This window comes from Stenella coeruleoalba, assembly GCF_951394435.1.
Source record: "Stenella coeruleoalba genome assembly, chromosome: 20".
NCBI lineage: Eukaryota > Metazoa > Chordata > Mammalia > Artiodactyla > Delphinidae > Stenella > Stenella coeruleoalba.
This window is the reverse complement of record NC_137166.1, coordinates 2,177,877-2,197,972: the sequence shown is the minus strand read 5'-3', so window position 1 is coordinate 2,197,972 and position 20,096 is coordinate 2,177,877. Positions and strand designations below refer to the sequence as shown.

General features: G+C 49.6%; 1 protein-coding gene across 1 annotated transcript in view; it reads right to left on the bottom strand.

Moving 5' to 3' along the window:
• Positions 1–223: 223 nt before the first annotated feature.
• Positions 224–20,096, bottom strand: part of ZCCHC14 (zinc finger CCHC-type containing 14) — a 56,101-nt gene continuing 36,228 nt past the window's right edge. Inside the window, exons 4-13 of the mRNA XM_079906563.1 lie at positions 12,032–12,103; positions 9,282–9,391; positions 8,440–8,534; positions 8,304–8,358; positions 7,002–7,281; positions 5,432–5,523; positions 4,966–5,093; positions 3,580–3,720; positions 2,018–3,496; positions 224–881 (exon numbers count right to left, since the gene is read on the bottom strand). Coding sequence (XP_079762689.1) covers positions 826–881; positions 2,018–3,496; positions 3,580–3,720; positions 4,966–5,093; positions 5,432–5,523; positions 7,002–7,281; positions 8,304–8,358; positions 8,440–8,534; positions 9,282–9,391; positions 12,032–12,103 — 2,508 coding nt within the window. The 3' untranslated portion in view covers positions 224–825. The remainder of the gene's footprint in view (positions 882–2,017; positions 3,497–3,579; positions 3,721–4,965; positions 5,094–5,431; positions 5,524–7,001; positions 7,282–8,303; positions 8,359–8,439; positions 8,535–9,281; positions 9,392–12,031; positions 12,104–20,096) is intronic.

The window sequence follows — 20,096 nt, the reverse complement described above, 5'->3', positions numbered from 1 at the left end:
AAGCTTTGACTACTAGGGATTCTCTGGGACTTGGACCCTTTTAGAAATTAAGTTGTTGCAAGTAACTATTTCTATTTAATAATGTAGTTTAAATTTATTTGCAGGAAAAAAAAAAAGAAAAAAAAACCCTGAAACTGCTACAAGTGCTTTTAAGGAGGGAAGGAAATACTAAAATCTCTGTTGTGTACTAAATCGTGTAGCCTGCTGGTGCGGACTCTAAGAACGGATTCTCTGAGCGTCTTGCACTGACTGGTCTCAGGGAGTTTGTCTCCCAGAACTGCAGAGATGGACATCGGTTTACATTCTTCAGTAGTGCAATCCTTAAAAAGCCCAGAGATTAGTGCCTAACCACTTTAAGAACGAAACAGAACAGAACAGAACAGAACAAAGGCGACATTTTCCCTCACCAGGGGTGTCAAGAGTCCGACTGGTAGAACTCCACTTGGAGAACTCCGACCTTCAGTTCTCGATTCCAACCTCACGTAGCTGCCCTGGAATTACGTGTGAGCCTAGAAGGACCAATTACGGCAATGCTCTTCAGGAGACGGGAGGTCTCTGCATTGCAACCAAGGGTGGAGGTGGCCAACTTTCACCCACAGTGGAGATACCCACTAGGCCAGTCCTGACATCAAGCTCCCGTCTAGGATTTTGGCAATAAAACTGAGTTTGATGCATTCCTACGCTAGGTTTTCTATCCAGTCTAGTAAAGTAAAGCACCTTTGGATTAAAAATATTGAGCTCAACAGCAACTAGACTTCTCAGTTTTGTATTTAATTTTCCTTAGGTCTCCATGGCTTAATAGTGTTCTGTTGCCAGAGAAAAATATCAATCTGTGGAGTCCAGACTCTCTGCTGGAGGGGCATATTTCAACCTAAACGTACCTAGAGAGGGGAAAAAAAAGAGATCAAATTTGAATCACCATAGAATTACTGCCATGATCTGTCCAAAGTTATTTCCAGAGTCACTGGTCAAGATCTGGGTGCTGGAAATCCAGACCACCTGTTCTGACCACTCCCAGCTCCCCTGGCTCCACCCCGCAAACTGGACGTTATCTTAACAAGTTTATCAAATCAGAGAAGGGGTGAAAAAGACTGAAGAGTTCCCAGTCTGTTTCTTCATTCTTTGGGAGCTCAGACAGCACAGAATTGGCCCCCTTCCTTGGGACAGGGCAAGGGAGGCCTGGCCGCCACCACAGGCCTCCGGGCTCGCTGCGTCAGGAGACGCAGCACCACCTCTATCAACGGGGGAGGGGGGGCCCACAGCCCACAGTCACTCCACCTGCCACCAGACCTGATTCCAAGTTGTCTGTAAAGCTCTCCAGGTGACTAAGGGGCACAGGCAGGTCTGGAACAACCCTCAAAAGTCTCCAGAAAGCAAGTGGCTGACTATCCAAGGTCGCACAGTGAGCAGTCGCAGGCTGGGACCCGTTTTCCCAACGCCCAGCCTAATCTTTCCAAGGAAAACAGCAAGAACAAACCTGGTGTGGTAACGACAGCAGACACACACTTGACTAAAGGAGACAAGAAAGAGTAGCAAAGGGGGAAGGAAGAAGATGCAGCACAGAGAGTGAAAACACCACGTAGCCGCCACACAACGCCCACGGCCATGGCCACTGCCACTCTAGACGGGGGAAGAGAAGCGGGGACAGCGAGTTCCACCTGTAGCGCCTGAACTCACATGCCACGCCCTCGGTTCTCAGTTAAACACCGGCGGCGGTGGCACTAAATCACCCATGCTTCCTCCCCAGTCACGTGGCACAAAAATAACAGACCAAGGAGCCACTGGGCCACAGCCAGCTAGCCACACTCCAAAATGAGAAGCAGGCTGAAATCACAGAGACAGTCTCAGAACCAAAGCAGACCTTCTGGGGGCTGCACAGCCCATCAAGAGTTTCGTGCTTTTTCAGAGAGCATTTGAAAAACCACTTCTTGCTTGCTTTAAAAAAAAAAGGAAGTTGACTATTACTTTCACAGAAAGGACGCTCCTGTCTGGAGCTCTCCACCTCGGGGGCCTTTACCTTGCCGGTTGAAGTCCATGGACGGCTGCTTGCAGTCCTGAGCGCGGTGACCGGTGGCCCCACAGTTGTAACACGACAGATTCCCGCTCTTTTTGTGACTGGAGCCGTTGCTACTACCCACCAAGCCCTGGGCCTGGTAGACGCCCGCCGCCCCCATGAAGTTCTGCACGGGCGGGACGGTGAAGGCCGACTGGCCGCCCAGCACGGGCTCGGGGCCCACGCCGCTGCTGTAGGGCGAGTGCACGACCGGGAAGGCGCCGCCGCCGTACTGCTGGGCGCCCACGTAGCCACTGCCGCACATGGGACTGAACGGCAGGAACGGGAAGGGGAAGACGGACGGCCCCGAGAACGGGTGCTGGAAGTAGTTGGCGTAGCTGACAGTTAGGCCGCTCGAGCCGCAGCTCCCGCTGCAGCCGCAGGACGTGCACACGACGCAGCCGGGGGGCGGGGCAGGCGCGGGCTGCTGGGGCGCCGGCTGCTGCTGATGGTGGTGGTGGTGGTGGTGGTTCTGGGCCGAGGCGGGGAGGTTTCCGGGGGAGCCGCCACCGCCGCCGCCGCCACCGCCGCCGCCACTGCTGCTATAGAAGCTGCTTTCGGGGACCGAGGAGAGTGCGGGGCTGGAGCTGGGGGCGGGGCAGCTGGGCACGGTGGCCATGTTTGCAAAGGACGTGGCAGGGTGGCTACCGGCAGAGGCAGTGTTGCTGTTTGCGCAGAAGCTGCCCTGCAGCGGGCCCACGGGCACACTGCTCATCGCAGAGAAGGCAGCTTTGGTGTTGGCTGTGTACAGAGCAGTCCGAGGGTTTATTATGGCAGGGGGCACGCTTATTTGCACGTTGCCGGAACAGGACGTTTGCCCAGACACGGCAGAGTCTGCAGGGACAGATGAAGACACCAGAAGTTTGATGGGTGGCCGAGCCACATGGAAGACGGTGCTGGACGTCCCTGCGGCAGCAGTGCTGGTCTCCACCACCAGGGCCGGCTGCTGTGCCGGCTTCATCACCCTGTCGAGGGCGGACGCGTGGACGACTTTGGTGCGGGGACCAAAGGAGACGGTGGGCGACACAGAGCTGCTCTCGGTGAGTCCAGAAAGGACCTGCATGGGCTGATGGGGGGTGGACGCGGGTAGCATGTCCATCATGGTGCTGCCAAAGTTCTTGTCCACTTTGATGCCGCTTCTTGGTCCAGAGACTTTACTGCGCTCCTCGAGAGACAGCAGCGAGTGCACAGAGGACGAGAGGAGCTTCATGTCCGCGCCCCCCCTCTCCGCCTTGTGCACGGAGTTCAGCATCCGGATGGGCGCGATGTGCGAGGCCGCCGTCATCATCTGCGGGGGCAGCGGGTGGTGGCCCGACGGATTGGAGCCTGCTTCGTTCTGCACGGGGAGGACCTGGGCTGTGGGCCTGGCGGAACTTGAAGTGAAATGGTTCAGCAGCATCACAGGCTTCTCCTTGTCAGAGCCCTCCAAGTGGATCTCCACACCTAGAGAGGTGGAAACAGCGTCAGCACAGCTTCCGCAGACCAGGGCGGGGCAGCACAGCGCGAGCCACACGGGGCGTGCTTACGTCTGTCGTTCTCCTCCGCGCTGTCCGAGCTCTCTTCCCGGGCCTGCACGCCCATCGGGCTGGGCGAGGAGCTGGAACATTCAGAGGAGCTGCCTTCCCGGGCCGTCTGGTGCGGGGGCTGCGCCACCTCCACCCGCAGTGCTGCGGAGAAGGCACAGGTGACAGCCCGGAGGTGGCACCAAGGTCCGCGAGCCACGGGATGCCGACGGGGGCTGTGCCAGCCGGCGCCGACCGCGCGCTCTCCCACCCGCATGCATGCCTATCGGGCTCATTTTCTATCCTGTCCCTATTCATACAGGGCTGAGGCTCACAAGCTCGCCAGGCGGCGGACGCACACGTGGCCGTGCTCTCAGCCTCCCCAAGCAGACGCTGCAGGACAGGAAAAGGACCCCCAAACCACCGGATGCTACAACAGGCACACTCCACAGACAGACACCTCCGTTTCCTGAGGACCGGGGACATAAGACCTTTTCAGTCAAACAAGCACTGAAAAGATGCACTGACATTTTTTCTTCCTGGTTCACTGTCACTCTTGATATTTCTAGTGCATGAGGAAAACAGCAGAACAGCTGTTACCGTGACCCTCCCCCTCCTGCCGAGGAGAGGACGGCAGGGAGAAGAGGAGGAAGGCTGGTGGCACGGCATCAGGGACTTCAGGATGGACCTGCAGGGCAACGGCCTGAAGCCGCCTCCACACCTGCCGTGGTGGGGCGGGGGGTGGGGGGGTGGGGGGGTGGGGTGGGGTGGCGAGGCTGTCATCTATTTTGCATACTTCCTACTCTCTCCCTTTCACCAGAGCAGTTTCTGGGTCTAATGCTTTTGCCCAAACCACTTCAGGCGAGTCACCAGTCTCCAGCTTCTAACACAAACGTCCCTTCTATTTTCCTGTCGCAGAAACTATAAAAGCTAAAATAATGAAAAGTAACTCTTAAGTATGAGAAAATGGAAACAGCAAAGTCCCAATTTTGGGACTTCCGTGGTGGCTCAGTGGTCAAGAATCCACCTGCCAATGCAGGGGACACGGGTTCAAGCCCTGGTCAGGGAACTAAGATCCCACATACCGTGGAGCAACTAAGCCCGTGCGCCCCAACTACTGAGCCCACGAACCTAGAGCCCATGCTCTGCAACAAGAGAAGCCACTGCAATGAGAAGCCTGCACACCACAATGAAGAGTGGCCCCCACTCGCCGCAACTAGAGAAAGCCCACGTACAGCAACAAAGACCCAACGCAGCCAAAAGTTAAATTAATTAATTTAAAAATAAAATAAACTAAAATAATGAAAAGTAACTCTAAGCACTAGAAAACAGAAAGGGAAAAGGGGCGTGACCTGTGGCCTGGCCCTCCTCCGAAGGGTCCCAGGTCCAGGCGCGCCCGGCCCCACCCACCTGCAGCATGGCTGCTTCGCACCGGCTGCACAGGCCCCACGTGGCTGGTGGGGGGAACGCGGGCCACTCCGCTGCTGCTGACTGGGGGAGGGGCCGAGGGGTTCAGGCACCGTTTCTCTGACTTCTCCCTGTGCGACAGGAAAGCACAGCAACAATCGAGCGTTCAGTTCTGCTGCAGAGCCTCTCCGTGTTTCAGTCTCTACTTAATGCAGGGCCTCTCCGTGTTTCAGTCTCTACTTAAGAAGGCTGATTTCTGCCAAAATAATCTCCAGGGTGGAAGATAATGCATTCTGACTTCTCAGATTCACTCTAAAGGGTCCTTCCTAGCAAACCAAAGCCACATTTGTAGAATCTTAAGAGCATTAATTAAGGTTTGATAAGCAATCAGCAGTAATAAGTCCTAGCGTCTGTTCCGCATGTTAGAAACTAAAATGAAGACACATTCTGTAAACAATCTCACACTCACTTCTCCAACTCCAGCTGAGTCTTGAGCTTCTTCTTTGCTCCCATGGTGAGGGATTCAAATTTATTTAGATCTTCTTCCGTAAGGCTCAGAAACTTCCACAGAAGAAACAAATTACAAAGTGTGAGAATTAATTAGGATTCTGAAGACAAAGAACTTGGAGTTTAATTTCATAAATGTATTCTACCTCTAGGATATGTAAACAGATCAAACTTAAGTAGATAATAAAAGACTGGGGATCGCTGTCAAACATTTACTTGCTAAATGACTTGGTGTCCAGGGTCCAAAATATAAGACGCTCATTGTGCATCTGAGGGTCACGGGCTGTGCCCACTGAGCCTTCAGCACAGGCGTCCGAGTGACAGGTGGGTGAAGACTGGGCACCTGGAAGGTCCGTGCTATGCGGGCAGGAGACTGAAACAGTGTCTGCGTCTCAACTGCTGCAGAGATGCAGCTGGTGGAAGTGTCTCCCCTCCCGGGGCTCTCCCGCCAGCGACAGGAGCAGTCTTCTTTAGTGGCTCTTTTTTCTTGAGATCATGGTCATTTTAGGGACAACAGCAACTTTGTTGGGTAGCCAATGATCCAGAAAAGTAGATGCCATCCAAACTGAACGGCGCCCTAACTCACTGGCCTCATACTAAGAAAAAAGATGATACTTGGTTCTCACAACGGTCCATAACATGATTTGTGATCTTAGCCTTTTCAACTCATACATTACGCTAAAACTTTTTAAACTGATCATGACCAAGGTTAGTAAAATCTGTTGTTTTTAGGACTTGTGAATCCTAAACTGAGAGTATTGAAAATTTACTTAAAATGTATTTTTTATTAGCAGTAAAAGCTTGATTTCGAGATTCTTCAATTGCAGATTTTTGGACAAACGAAACGTTTGCAGAGATAAAAGGCACCAAGTCACTTTATCCAGCAGGGGGAGCTCAGAGTTCAAACATCACATACAGGTCCAATTTACTTTTACCATTGACACTGAAACTTAAGAAATTTCAGAATTTTTTTAACAGTGAAAAAATGCTCCTTGTCAAAACTGTATTGTAAAAGATAACTGCTATGTAGGATTTCTTGAAAGACATAAAATTCATCTATTCCTTTAGCTCTAAGAGCCTACATGAAGGCAGGTCATCAGACAACCCTTTTGCACTGGGCTCTTGTAAAAGGCTACGCTGAGGGGCGTCTAAGAAAGGGGGACGCGGGGCCCACAATTCACTACCTCTACCCACTGAAGGGCTGCTGGAGACATAGCCCTCAGTCACAGACAGTGAGTGTCTCGTTTGGGAAGACCCCAAACTATCCTAAGAAAGCTGTTTACAGACAACTGTGATCCAGTTTTTGCTTCAGCTGCAGGTCGCCTCCAAATTCAAATCCACGGCCCCTCCAGCAAGCTCACAGGACTTGCGGGGACACGCATCTGCAGGTGTTAAGGACCAGGTGGTATGACCTCCACGACACACACGCTGCAGAAACCCAACTCAGTTCCTCTAGGAATGAGGTCCAAAGAAATTGACGGGTTACCTGAGACAACAAGCACGCTCTTGCTGCCTGCTAGCAACCAACGTACCTTCTCCATCGTGAGCTGTTTGAAGACGGGGTAGTACTTGTGCAAACGCAGTTTCCGAAGCCAGTCTAAAATCCCATTTTGCTCCTGGGTCTGCGGGGCCTGCAGGCTGGAAGGCATCAAGATAGCGGGCGAGCTGTCCATCGGGGTCCGGTAGGCCAGAGCTGAGCCTGCACCCCCCGCGTGCGAGCAGTGGGGCAAGGCGGACGTGCTGGCCGAGTGCTGCACGTGATGCTGGGCGCCGCCCTGAGACGACGGGATGCCGGCCACTCCGCACACAGGCCTGCGAGGACAGCAGACAGGTAGTTTTCAAAAGACCACGGCCTCCACCGAGGACCAGCTCCTACAGCCTGGACTGCATCTGCAGCCACGTCCACTGCTGGCGCCAGAGCTACAGCCACCACCACCCTGGGGTGAACGTCTGAAGGCGTGGACATGTGCGTGCACGGACGTGTATGTACCCATCTAGATGCTGCGCTTGTACGTGTGTACATGTTATGTATATGTACACGTCTGTGTGTCACCACCAGACTTGTGGCTTTGCTGACTAGTTTCTTTCTGTTGCTTCTATCACAGGATGATACTGATAATCATATATTAAAACTCCAAAATCTTTAATATTCAAATTAAATTTTTTTTTTGAAAAGTAAATTCTAGAAAGCTGAAGGACCAAAGCATCACCCTCTGTCCCTGCCCCTTCCACACTAAACTGCAAACTGACATATTACATGTTTACACACTCCAGGCAGAGGGTGAAGAAAGTCAGCACCTTCAAAGACCTCATTACCTGACTAGAGCTCACAGAACCGTGTGTGTGTGTGCGCGCGCACGCGTGCACACACCGTCTGTGATGTTAGCCCATCTTAATGCTGGCTGTCAGTCCAGATGTGCAGTCTGTCTGTCACCCGCGCACTGCCACCATCACTGTCGGGCCCTGTGCTGGCAGAGGGGCCTCCAGAGCAGCGACTCTGGCCCTTCGTGGGCTTAATCACTCCCCAGGAGCTTGTAAAAATGAAGATTCTCAGAAATTTTGGTTTCCTAGAATGTGCAGGGCCCAGAAACTGGCATTTGCAATAAGGGTCTTTGGGAATTTTAATTCCAGGGGCTCTGAGAACCACTTTTTTTTTTTTTTTTAAGAAATCAAAAAAAGTGGATTATCTCTATCCAATTCTTCTCTCAATATTATTATTCAAGACTAAGATCAAGAGTGACTTAACTCTAGAAACAACTATTTACACAAAATGAAAAGCTCGCTCTGTAACAAGGCGGACTGGAAATGTGTTGGTTACATGGTAGAAGTCTCACCTTCCAGACACGCCCATCATGGTACCGACTTTAGACAGGGAAGGGTTGCCAGGACCTACAAGTTAAAATAGATATAATTTATTTACAGACCATAAAAATGTTTCTACTTTTATTGAATTATGTTTTACAAACTCACCTGGACTTTGAAGCTGTTGAGTGGGAGATGAAGTGCTGAAAAATTTCTTAACATGGTCATTTTTTAATATGTGAGAAGGTAATGAAGCCAAATACCTAGAAATGAAACAGAGTGGTTTTATCAGCATCAAAACGTGTTACCAAAAAGTAACTGGCAGAGAAATTTTAACTTTCAATTAAGAGATATATATAGCAGAGAAAAACTAAACAGAAGTGCCTTAACCTATATTCTTCCTGCTTTATTCAGTTTCATTCTTGGTATGATTCATACTGTTTCCTGGTGCCCCTTTTCCTTATTTACACTGTACTACGCTGTAGGAATTGAGTCTCTCAGGGCCCACGACCCGGGCCATGAGCACAGCTGGGGCCGTCACAGCTGCTGTGTGGCACTCTGATGTTGGCCCCAGTCCCCGGGGCCCTCTGTGCGCACGTACAAGACCAACGCGCCAGGACGTCATCAAGGGTCCAGAGCCACCAGGCCCAAGAGACTTTTTATTAGGTCCTCATTTTATCCTTTCAACTATAGGACAGAAGCAGATTTTATTTCATTAAGACTGTCAAAATTACATTAAATGGTGGCATACACTTTGAAATTCCTTCACTTGTATATTCTCAAAATCATGCCTAGATTATTAAAATCCTTCAAATTCTCCATAACTGATGAAAACCCCTAGAGGCAAACAGGAGACCTGAACCATTCAGACTGCATGTCACCTGAGGAGCCCCTCAGATGCCTATAGGCAGCTCACGTCGGGCCCCACCCGCACTGCACAGGGCCATCGGCGGCCACAGCGCCGCAGGGGGGCCGCTGGCCGTGGCCTTGGGTGGGGTGACGAGCATTACCTCAGGTCCGCTTCCAGATCCATGTGGTTTCGCTCTACATAGAATGCATCTGGGCCAGCTAAGCAAGGAATGAATTTCTCCAAATTTTCTTCAGGACACAGCTGAGATAACTGAAAGACGAAAAGGCATGGGAAGTATGTCACAATTCATCTTACGGAACCAGAACTCCTCACTGCGGGAAACACTTGGGCAGGTCCTGGCTGCTGACACCTGCTGCTGTGATTCTGGGAGCCACCTGGGCTTCTGCGTCCACTTGGGACGCAGGAAGCAACGACCCACCACAACATCAAGAGGAAGCTCGACACCCCACACCACTGTGCCTGCTCTTGAGCCCAGCAGAGGGCTGAGCTGCAAGGCCACCAGGTGAACCGAATTCCAAGACGGACCTGCCCCTCTGAGGACACAGGGCACGTGAACTGTCTCAGCCGTGGCAGAGCCCGCGGGAGAGGTGGCTGCCATACAAACAGGTAGAAGAGATCGGCTGGGATGGACACATGCCCACGGGCTGAGTGTGCGCCAGTCAGCCGTCAGCCCGGAGCCCAGACATGGGGGCCTGTGTCCTCGTTCCCGAGCTCCCTTCCACAGGCTGGGAGGCTGGAGAGAGTCTGCACAGGCGGCACAGGGGTGAGGCAGCTGCCCCTGGGGGTGAGGCTGGAAACCCCATGCCTTTCCCTGGAGCCTGCTCTCAATCCAAAGCAAAAAGCCCGTAACCCGCTGGGGGAGGGACGAGATTGCTCGTGCTCCCAGAGCTCAAGCAAAACCCCCCGTTTCTGGGGGCTGAAATGCCTTCATGCCTCTGGAGGAGGGGAAAGTCCTCCCGGCACCAGGTCACAGGCAGAGATACCCTGCTTCTCAGGGAAGATGAAAACAAAACCCCTCTGGCCCCAAGGAAGGGGCAAGAAAGCCCTCCTGAGCCGAGTCAGCTGCTGCTGGGGAAGGAAGGGTCAGGGATGCTGAGAAAGGCCCCCCACGACCCTGTGGCTAGAGCTGAGGCTGCACCAGCAGGACGGGGAACCGCTCCACCCTCACCGCGCATGCATCACCACGCAACAGGTGACAGCAGTCTCCCAGGGAGGGAGGAGTCAGCGGAGCAGGGAGACCCCTCTGTGCCACAGGTGAAGCAAGACCACGCCAGGCTCCTCTCAAGGCTCAAGGGACCAGCAGGCCTCCCTGGAGGAACCTGAGGCCTGTGGTGCAACAGCAAAACCCAAACCCAGCTCCGCTCCTGATGACATCAACCTGAAGCCCCACCGCCGGCCCGACAGACGCAGCAGCAGGCCCGTCTCCAGGCTGGTTTCTAGATGTGACGTCTCACCTTCAGTCAAAAATTATAAGATAAAAAAGGGGGGGCAATCTATCATCAAGATAATCATCGGAACCAGACTGGAAAATAACCCAGATGTTGGCACTATCACACGAGGACTTGAAAATAACTATGCTGAACACACTAAAGGACTTCGTTTCAAAAAATGAACAACATGCATGAACGAGTGGGAAATTTCATCAGAGAGCTGGAAACTTTCTATTAAAAGACGTCATCAAACGGAAAAGCTACAGAAAACAAAAGAACAAAAAACCCCAAAATCATGGTACTAGAGATGAAGAATTCAGCTCGTCAGCAACCTGGGCAGAGCTGAGGAGAAACGTAAGTAAACTTGAAGACGGGGTCACGTACACATGATTCAAGGCCCGGAAGAAGAGAGAGTGGGGCAGGAGAAATATCTGAAGAGATAATGGACAAGAAGTTTCCAAAATTACTGACAGACAGCAAGGCAGAGACCAGGCAGGGCAGAGAACCCAAAGCCAGGTGAGTATCAGCCACTGCAAACACCCAGACAAAAGGGTGGCAAAGTCGGCCGGCATCAGCGGAGTCCAGAGAAGCGCTTTTTCACAAGACAAGAGGATAGGCACAAAGGAGAGGAAATTCAGTGTTCTAAGTGGTGCAGAGGAAACAGGGAACCCCCGGGGAGGATCACTAATCAATCCTAGAAAGCACGGCACTGGGGCGTCCTTCAGCGTATGGCAGGCCTGAGTAAGAGGCACACGCAAACAACTTCGCCCAAGCTTCTCACACAGGATCCATCCACTCGATTCTCTCCTACGGGATTATAGCCTTAATTTTATAATCAAATTGCAAGCCACACCTTGGAGACACTTCAGCTATGTTATTCCACACAACAAAGGTGACTACTTCAGCTGAACAACTGCGGCAAAGACAGTGGTTCACTGCTCCGGCACAGGCCAGGCCAGGGGACTTTAGACACACAGGTGTGTACGTATATGACACGTGTACGTGGGGGTAAAGAGGTAATTCTTTAGTCGTGCAGCTTGTTCAAACGGTATCTTTTGAATCAATTTTAAGCCAAACAGGTTGTACATCATCTGTATTTCAACTTTAAAAAATAAAAACAAACAGGAAAATTCAATATGTAAACGGAATAAGGTGGAAAAAGGTGAACTGTCTGCCCACTGCCGCCACGTGAGCCCCTCACTCAGCTTCGGCTGAGCTGTAACAAAACACCCCTTGGGCACCTTCGCACTCGCATCTTTCTGTCCCATCTCGTTCTCCACAACCGGAAGGAATGTGGACCGTGGCCCTGAGGGCCACTCGCCCTGTTGGAGCACGAATCCCCGGCACTGCACTCACTGCACCCGCTGAAGGCTGCAACCACGGAAATTACCTGGCAGTCCAGTGGACCGTGGGGAATGAGACCCTTTTAATTTTTGTAAGAGCCCTTAAATCACCTTACCTTTGAAATAAATTCAGTCACTTCAGAGGAAGATTTGGTTACTGATGTTACTGAAGAATCAGACCACAAGACCTTAAAAACAAATAAACAAACAAACCTTAAAAACAGACGCCACATACTTAATTCCCAACACACTTGTCCAGGGATTCGTGGCCGGTACAGGCGCAGTAGTGGGACGAGCCCTAGTGCGCCTCTTGCCTGGAGCGTTTACATACCCCTTGGCTTGTTACAGAAAGAATGTTCACGGAACTCAGGTGCATTAAAGCTTAGCTTCCTGTTTTGCGCAATTATTCAAAGAGCAGTGTTATCACTCAAGTGTGGAGTCTAAGGCTGCTCCTCAAAGCATCAGAAAGTCCCTGGCGACCCCGACTGCGAGCATGTGTGTGAGCACAGCATCCTCACGGGGACCTCCTCCGTTCAGGTCAGTCTACGCAACCGTGGGTGTGGAATCAAGAAATTACCAGAAACGAGCCCATCCAAACAGTGAGTACTCCATACATTTCAGTGCTGGGGGCATGCTGACGGGAGGAGGCCAGGTCCCAGCCCTCAGGAATCTGACAGAACTGGGGGGGGGAGGTGACACAGGCCAGGGCAGTCAGTACCAGAATAGCGGGGAACATCCTCCATCGCAGGGGGCGGGGTAAGAATTCGGGGAGAAAACATCAGAAACGTCTTTCCGGAAGTTCTACAAAGCCCGGTGTGTCTGTTTTCCCTTCCTGCACCTACGACAGCAGCAGTTTTAGTTCATGACTCCACAAATGGACTGTTCCCCGGGGCAGAGGGCTTTCCTGCACCGAGGAAAGCGTGAGCTGAACTCAGAAGGCGCGAGAAGGACAGAGGGGACAGGATGAGATGGGAGGGAAGCAGGGTCCATAACAAGAAGGGTTAAACCACGAACAAGGACGTTTACCCTAAAATCCAGAAGGAGCGCTGGAGGATTTCAAGTCGGGAAATAAAATGACTGAGTGTATTTTATCACCAATAGGAAAGCGTTGTATTTACACTGATTTAGAGAGAACAGGCTGGAGACACCAAACAACTCTCATGCTCTCCTCCCACCCCGCGCTGGCCTTCATCTTCTGAGAAGCAGCCCAGCATGTTTGCTGACGGTCTCCGGGGCCTGAAGCGCTGGCCGTCTCTCCTCTCTGTTGAAATTCACGTGAGTTCCTCTCTGCTCTGGTGGCTGTCACATCACATAACAATTACTAAGGTATGTTTTTCAAGCCCCCACAAAATACAAGCCAATCAAGGAAAGGGACCTCTCTTCTTCATCTCTGAATTCCCTATGCCTCCCAGAATTTATCAAGGCAAGTGCTGGCATTTCTGAATGAACGTGCCGTACCATCCCAAATCTACCTACACTAAAATCAAAGCACCTACGCCATTTTTTCTGTCTAAAATAATTAAATCTTTTAACAACACTAAAAAGAAGTTTGGGGGAGAGTGAGCTGCTCCGCACATAAAACACCAGTAACATCCAGGATTAAAGGTGAGAACTTTCTAGCATTACATGTACGACCCAAAGTACGGCTGACGTGGTTTTCTCAGTAAAATATGCCGCATGTCACGTGGCACGAACGCACCCTAACCCAACTAAAGCGTGAAGTCCAACACCCAAACGGGGAGCACGGCATGGACACACCATTCTATGCTGAAACAGACAATCTGCTTCCCCGACAATTACATATTTTAAATAGGCGCAACTATTCTAGGTTGTCTGCTCCCGGTATATTTTTCTTTGACTTCCAAAAGGACTTGCTGCTCCAACCAGGGGCAAGGACTGGAAACCAGCAGACCTCAGCAGCACTCTGCTCTGCAGGTGACACAGGCTGGCCTGACCCAGTCCCCTGAGGAAACCCCCTGACGCAGGCTGGCCTGACCCAGTCCCCTGAGAGGGCGGGCCCCTGGAGGGGCATGGACACGGGAGAGCAGCCTCGCACTGTGCCACGTGCTAGAGACACGTGATCTACCACGTCCAAGACAGCATCGATCATAAGCTACCCCACTGCTGACGTACCACCAAGAAGAAACACTGCCAATCAAATGACGGCACAGTGTTTTTCTACCACCCATAGTCGCTCAAAGAGCCACTGAGACCTGCTGAGATGGATTTTAATGTATCTTAAACATACACAAAAAAGCATGGGGACTTCCCTGTGGCACAGTGGTTAAGAATCCGCCTGCCAACGCAGGGGACACGGGTTCGAACCCTGTTCTGGGAAGACCCACACGCCGTGGAGCAACTAAGCCCGTGCGCCACAACTACTGAGCCTGCCCTCTAGAGCCCGTGAGCCACAACTACTGAGCCCACACGCCTAAGGCCTGTGCTCTGCAACAAGAGAAGCCACCGCAATGAGAAGCCCACGCACCGCAACAAAGACCCAACGCAGCCAAAAAAAGAAAAGCACGGTATGCACAGAGTACATAAGGGTACTGAGGATTTCTTCACACTCAGAGTCTAACTCCTCTGACCCACTGTCCGTCTCAGCTCTCAGCACCCTCTGGAGAAGGGGCAGCGTCTTCTTCACTCACACAGGCAGCAGCTCAGGCAAAGGCCCTGCCACTGCTCAGGCCACAGCCCTCACGTAAGCAAGCAACCCGGTGCCACCAGACCTGCCACCAGACCTCTGAGGAGCTCTGAAGTCGAATACAAGGACAGGCAAAGCAGTCACAAAGAACAAGGCAGCCTGGAGGTGGCACGGACCATGCACTCCAAACTCGCTTTTAAAACTAAAAACTATCAACGAGATTCTCAGTGAACTGAGAGCAGACAGCATCGCCAAGAACAGGATGCTACGAAAAAAGAATCGCCAGGGAACAGAGGTCTCTGTTGTTAAAAACAGGACAGCAGAAGTGAAACGTTCACTTCAAGAGATGGAAGATGAGGGAATCTTCCACAGGATAGATCAAAGTCAAAGGGAAAGAAAATAGAGGGAAAAAAAATAAAACAGAGGACCAGTCTTGAGGTCCAACAGGCAGACAGCAGGAGTTCCAAAACAAGAAAACTGAGAAAAACAGGACAGAGGAAATCAAAAGGAATGATTCCAGAAAAGGAACTCAAATTAATGGACTTAAGTTAAAAGGGCTGACGTGCATCTCAGCACAGTGGATGATAACCTACACCCAAGCCTGGCTCTGAGGAATGTGCAAAGGCTGGGGACTAAGAGAAGATCCTGAAGCCTTTAGAAATTATAAAACAGGGCCAACACTGGATCAGGAGTCAGAGCAGATCCATGCTTCTCAACAGCAACACTGCAAGACAGTAAATAAGAAGGGCTTCCGAGTTCCTAAGGAAAAATGACGCCTGCTCTAGAACTGTATTCCCAGTCACATGTCAGGTCAGATGGATGAAGACACTGCCAAACATGAAAGCCAGAAACCGTACCTCCCCGGGACCCTTTCTAAGAAGCTACTAGAACAGCTATTAAAACCTAGAACTAACCCAAGGCAATAGATGAGTTAAGAGCTGAGAACAGGGTATCAGAGCCAGGAGGGAGGAAGGGACCCCGCGGGTGATGGTACGGGGGCCCCGCCATGAGACTGCACCAGGCCGAGTCCAGGTCGGAGCAGGGCCGTAGTTCCAGAGACGAAACCGATGGAATGCGGGATGCATTTGAACACAACCAGGGAAAACTTTAGGGGTGACTTTGTTTTCTAAGTACTTGTTCACAAGCAACAAACAAACAAAAAGAGACAATTAACTCCCGGTAGAATAAAGTATCGGAAAGGAAAGGTACTAAATAAGCATATACCACATGGCTTGGGTAGCAACGACCTTCACACAGTCAGGCTAATTATCATACAAGCAATGAGGTGTATTATCACAAGAAACAGTTCCCTGCTCCTCCGGGTGGTGTAGGCACAATTACTGGAGACTCTGCACACAGAGAGCTGATGAAAACAACTAAAGAAATGAAAAACAGTTTTCAAGATTCATCCTTAGCTAATAGTGATAAAATGTTCAGAGCAGTTAAGACTGTTTCAAGATGAAAAACTTCTAAAGAAAAGATACAGCACTAAAATAAAATGTAATGTCTGGGTTCTTAACAAAGACTGGCATAAAAAGAATGGGTGTTTTAATGAGTATTGCTCCACAGTTCCTTTTAAGTCAATACAGCTCTCCCATCTACAGGCGTTTCAAGTGTTCGCGTAATCTTCTGATGTTTTTTTCCCACCCTGTCCTTCATGTGTAATAAGTATACTTTAAAGAAGTTTTAGTTATTCAACAGTGCATTTGGAAAAGCTGGTAAAATTTGGACATGTCACATGTACACAGATATAAAATAATTTTTGTATTTTCAAAGATTCTGTCATTTTCTTCCTGTATTTGCTTTCCTCAGTAACTAGTAATTACAACTTCAGCAAAAACAAAACCAACTCCATGAAAAAAAAGAACAGGAAACTCAAACTCCTGCTTGCGGTCCATTTGTTACTTACGTCTTCCTATAAAATAACAACCTTTCATTTGTCTCCTGGAAAACAATGACACATAAAAACTAAAAGTAGAGATAAACAAAGCTGAGAAAAACGGGAGGGGGAAGTCGCTGACTTCTCCTTGAATGAGTGAAAGCTTTCAGAAGAAACCGCTTCTCGAGTCTTCCTATACTGTTAGCAGTAGAGGGTACATCTCACCGTGGTTAAGGCAAAGACTCCTAATAAAGTTCTTTATTGTTCTGGCCACAGCACGATAGCTATTTATATCCACGTTCAAAAGACAACCTATTTAAAGGACAATTTATCCTAATTATTTAGGGCTCTGTGGACAAAAATTAATCCTCAGGTAAACTTCTTTCTTTCTTTCTTTTTTTGGCTGCATTGGGTCTTCACTGCTGTGTGCGGGCTTTTCTCTACTTGCGGCAAATGGGGGCTACTCTTCACTGCGGTGCACGGGCTTCTCATGGTGGTGGCTTCTCTTATTGTGGAGCACGGGCTCCAGGCACGTGGGCTTCAAAAGTTGTGGCATGCGGGCTTCTCATGGTGGTGGCTTCTCTTATTGCGGAGCATGGGCTCTAGGCGCGTGGGCTTCAGTAGTTGTGGCACGCGGGCTCAGTAGTTGTGGCCCGTGGGCTCTAGAGCACAGGCTCAGTAGTTGTGGTGCATGGGCTTAGTTTCTCTGCAACATGTGGGATCTTCCCGGACCATGTGTCCCCTGCATCGGCAGGCGGATTCCTAACCACTGTGCCACCAGGGAAGCCCTGGCAGGCAGATTCTTAACCACTGTGCCACCAGGGAAGTCCCAATCCTCAGGTGATGTTTTTAAAGGTTTTATTGAGTATAACTGACAATGAAATGCACATATTTAAAGTGTACAATCTGACCAGTTTGGACATACGTATACACCCATGACACCATCACTCCGATCTATATAATGAACATACCCACCAGTCCCTCCCCAGGAAGCTATTGATCTGCGTTCTATCACTGCAGTTATTTTGCATCTTCTCAATTTACATAAATAAACGCATGCAGTGTATGCTCCTTTTTCCTGGTTTCTTTCACACAGCACGATTGCGCACTTTCCCCCACACTGCCAAGTGCATCAGTAATGCACTCCTCTGTTCTGAACGCTGAGCTGTGTGGCCGCGATACCACAGTGTACATCCAGTCTCCTGATAATGGATATTTGGGGCGTTACAAGCAAAGCTGTTATGAACATTCGTGTACAAACCTTTGTACGAACGTGTACTTTCATTTCCTTTGCTTATTGACCTAGAAGCGGGACCGATGAATCAGATTTTAGGGATATGTTTGACTTTTTAAAAACTGCCGACTGTCTTCCAAAGTAATCTCACCATTTTACACTCCCATGGCAGTCCTTCCACACACCTGCCAGCAGCTGTCAACTTCAGCCACTGTGACGGGCGTGCAGGATGAGCTCACCGTGGTTTTAATCGGTGTTTTCCTAATGGCTACCGATGCTGAACATCTGTCACGTGTGCTATTTGCCATCCATACACCTTTCTTGGTAAAATGTTCACTTTTTTATTGGGTTATTTTCTCACCATTGAGTTTTGAGAGTTCTTTTTCTAGTTTGAATACAAATCCTCTATCAAACATGCAATTTGCAAATGTTTTTCTCCCGGTTCTGTGGCTTGGCTTAACTTTCTCCACAGCGCCTGTCAAAGAGCAAGTTTAAACTCTGATGAAGTTTAATTCATGTTGTCTTTTATGGCTCATGTTTTTGGTATCCTACCTAAGAAATCTTCGCCTGTTTAAGTCACAAACTTTTCTCCTATGCTTTCTTCTAGAAGTTTTATGGTTTTACGTTGTACATTTAGGTCTGTGATCAGTTTTGAGTTAATTTCTATATAAAGGGTGAGGTTTGATGAAGGTTCCTTTTTTTGGCATATGGTTATCTGCTTCTGAACCATTTGCTGAAAAGACCGTCTTTTCTTCACTGAAATGCCTTTATACCTTTGTCAATAATCAGTTGACCAGGGTGGTGTGGCGTCCGGGGCCCTTAGCCCGAAGCAGACGTGGCCTGGCCCGCGGGATAGAGCAGTCGCCACCGCCAGGCCCCGAGCCGACCCCAGGGCCACCCTGCAAGGAGCCGCGGGCAGCGGGAGCCTGAGTTGCTGCCAGTGCTGGCACCAAAACTGACAAGCTGCTCCTAAAATTCACATGGAAATGCAGCATCCCCAGAAGAGCCACGACAATCCTGAAAAGGAAGAGCAAACCTAAGAGGACTCACACTTCCCAATTCCAACGTCAAAGCCACAGTACTCAAGACAGAGCAGTGCTGGCCTAACAACAAGAGAGATGAATGGAACTGAGAGTCCAGAAACAACCCCTCACAATTTCGCTCAACGGAGTCTCAGCAATGGTGTGAAGACCCTTCAGTGGGGGAAAGAATGGTCTTTTCAACAAATGGTGCTGTCCAATAAAGATGTTAAAAAAAACTGTAAAATAAACAAACAAACAAAGGGTGCTGGACAACAGGACGTCCACATGCAAAAGGACACATTCGAACCCCTACCTCACACCATACACAAAACATCAATTCAAAATGAAATCAAAGACCTAAATGCAAAAGCACAAACAATACAATTCTTAGCAGAAAACACAGGAGTGAATCTCTGCGACCTTGGCTTAGGCAACGACTTCTTAAATACAATACCAAAAGCACGAGGAATGAAAGAAGAAGTAGGGAAACTGGACTTTATCAAAATTTAAAACTTTTGTGTGTCAAAGGACAGCATCAAGAAAATGAAGAAAATTCCCACCCAATGGAAGAAAATATCTGCAACCCAGTAATTCCAGTCCCAGGTGTGTATCCAAGAGAAATGGAAGCACTTGTCCACACAAAAACTTGTACGTAAATGTTCATAGCAGCATTACTCATAAGAGGCAAAAAGTGGAAACAACCCAGAAGTGCATCAACTAACTGCTGAGTGGATGAACTAAATGTGGTCCATCCACACGGTGGAATTTCACTCAGCCATAAAAAGGGAAGCACTAATGCATGATATAACATAGAGAAGCCTTGAAAACATTATTTGCATGAAAGAAACCAATCACGAAGGATCACATATTGTATGATTCCATTTATGTGAAATATTCAGCACAGGCAAATCCACTGAGGCAGAAAGTAGGTTAGTATTTGCCAGGGACTTGGGGAGGAGAAGTGGGGAATGACTGCTAATGGGTGTGGGGCTTCTTCCTGGGATGATGGAAGTATTAAAATTAAATCGTGGTGATGGTTACAAAATTCTGAATAAATTAAAAAAAGCCACTGAACAGTTTAAATGGATGAATTTTATGTTATGTGAAATCTATCGCATCAGAGGTGTAAAGAAGAAAGTCAATTAGAAAATTTTAAAACCGTCTAATCTTTAAAAACGCCACCAAGGATATTCTCCTAAGTCTTCAAAACAACCAACTGAGCGCTTTACATGTGAGTCTAGCTAGGGCCCCACTGCCCCGGGGCACGGCGTCTCCTCCCGCTCAGCAGCACCTTTAACACAGGTGCTGAAATCGGGTACCGTGAGTCTTCCAGTGTTTTCTTCGTTTCAGAATTGTTTGGACTGCTCTATAGTGTTCTCCATATAAACTTTATTTTATTTTA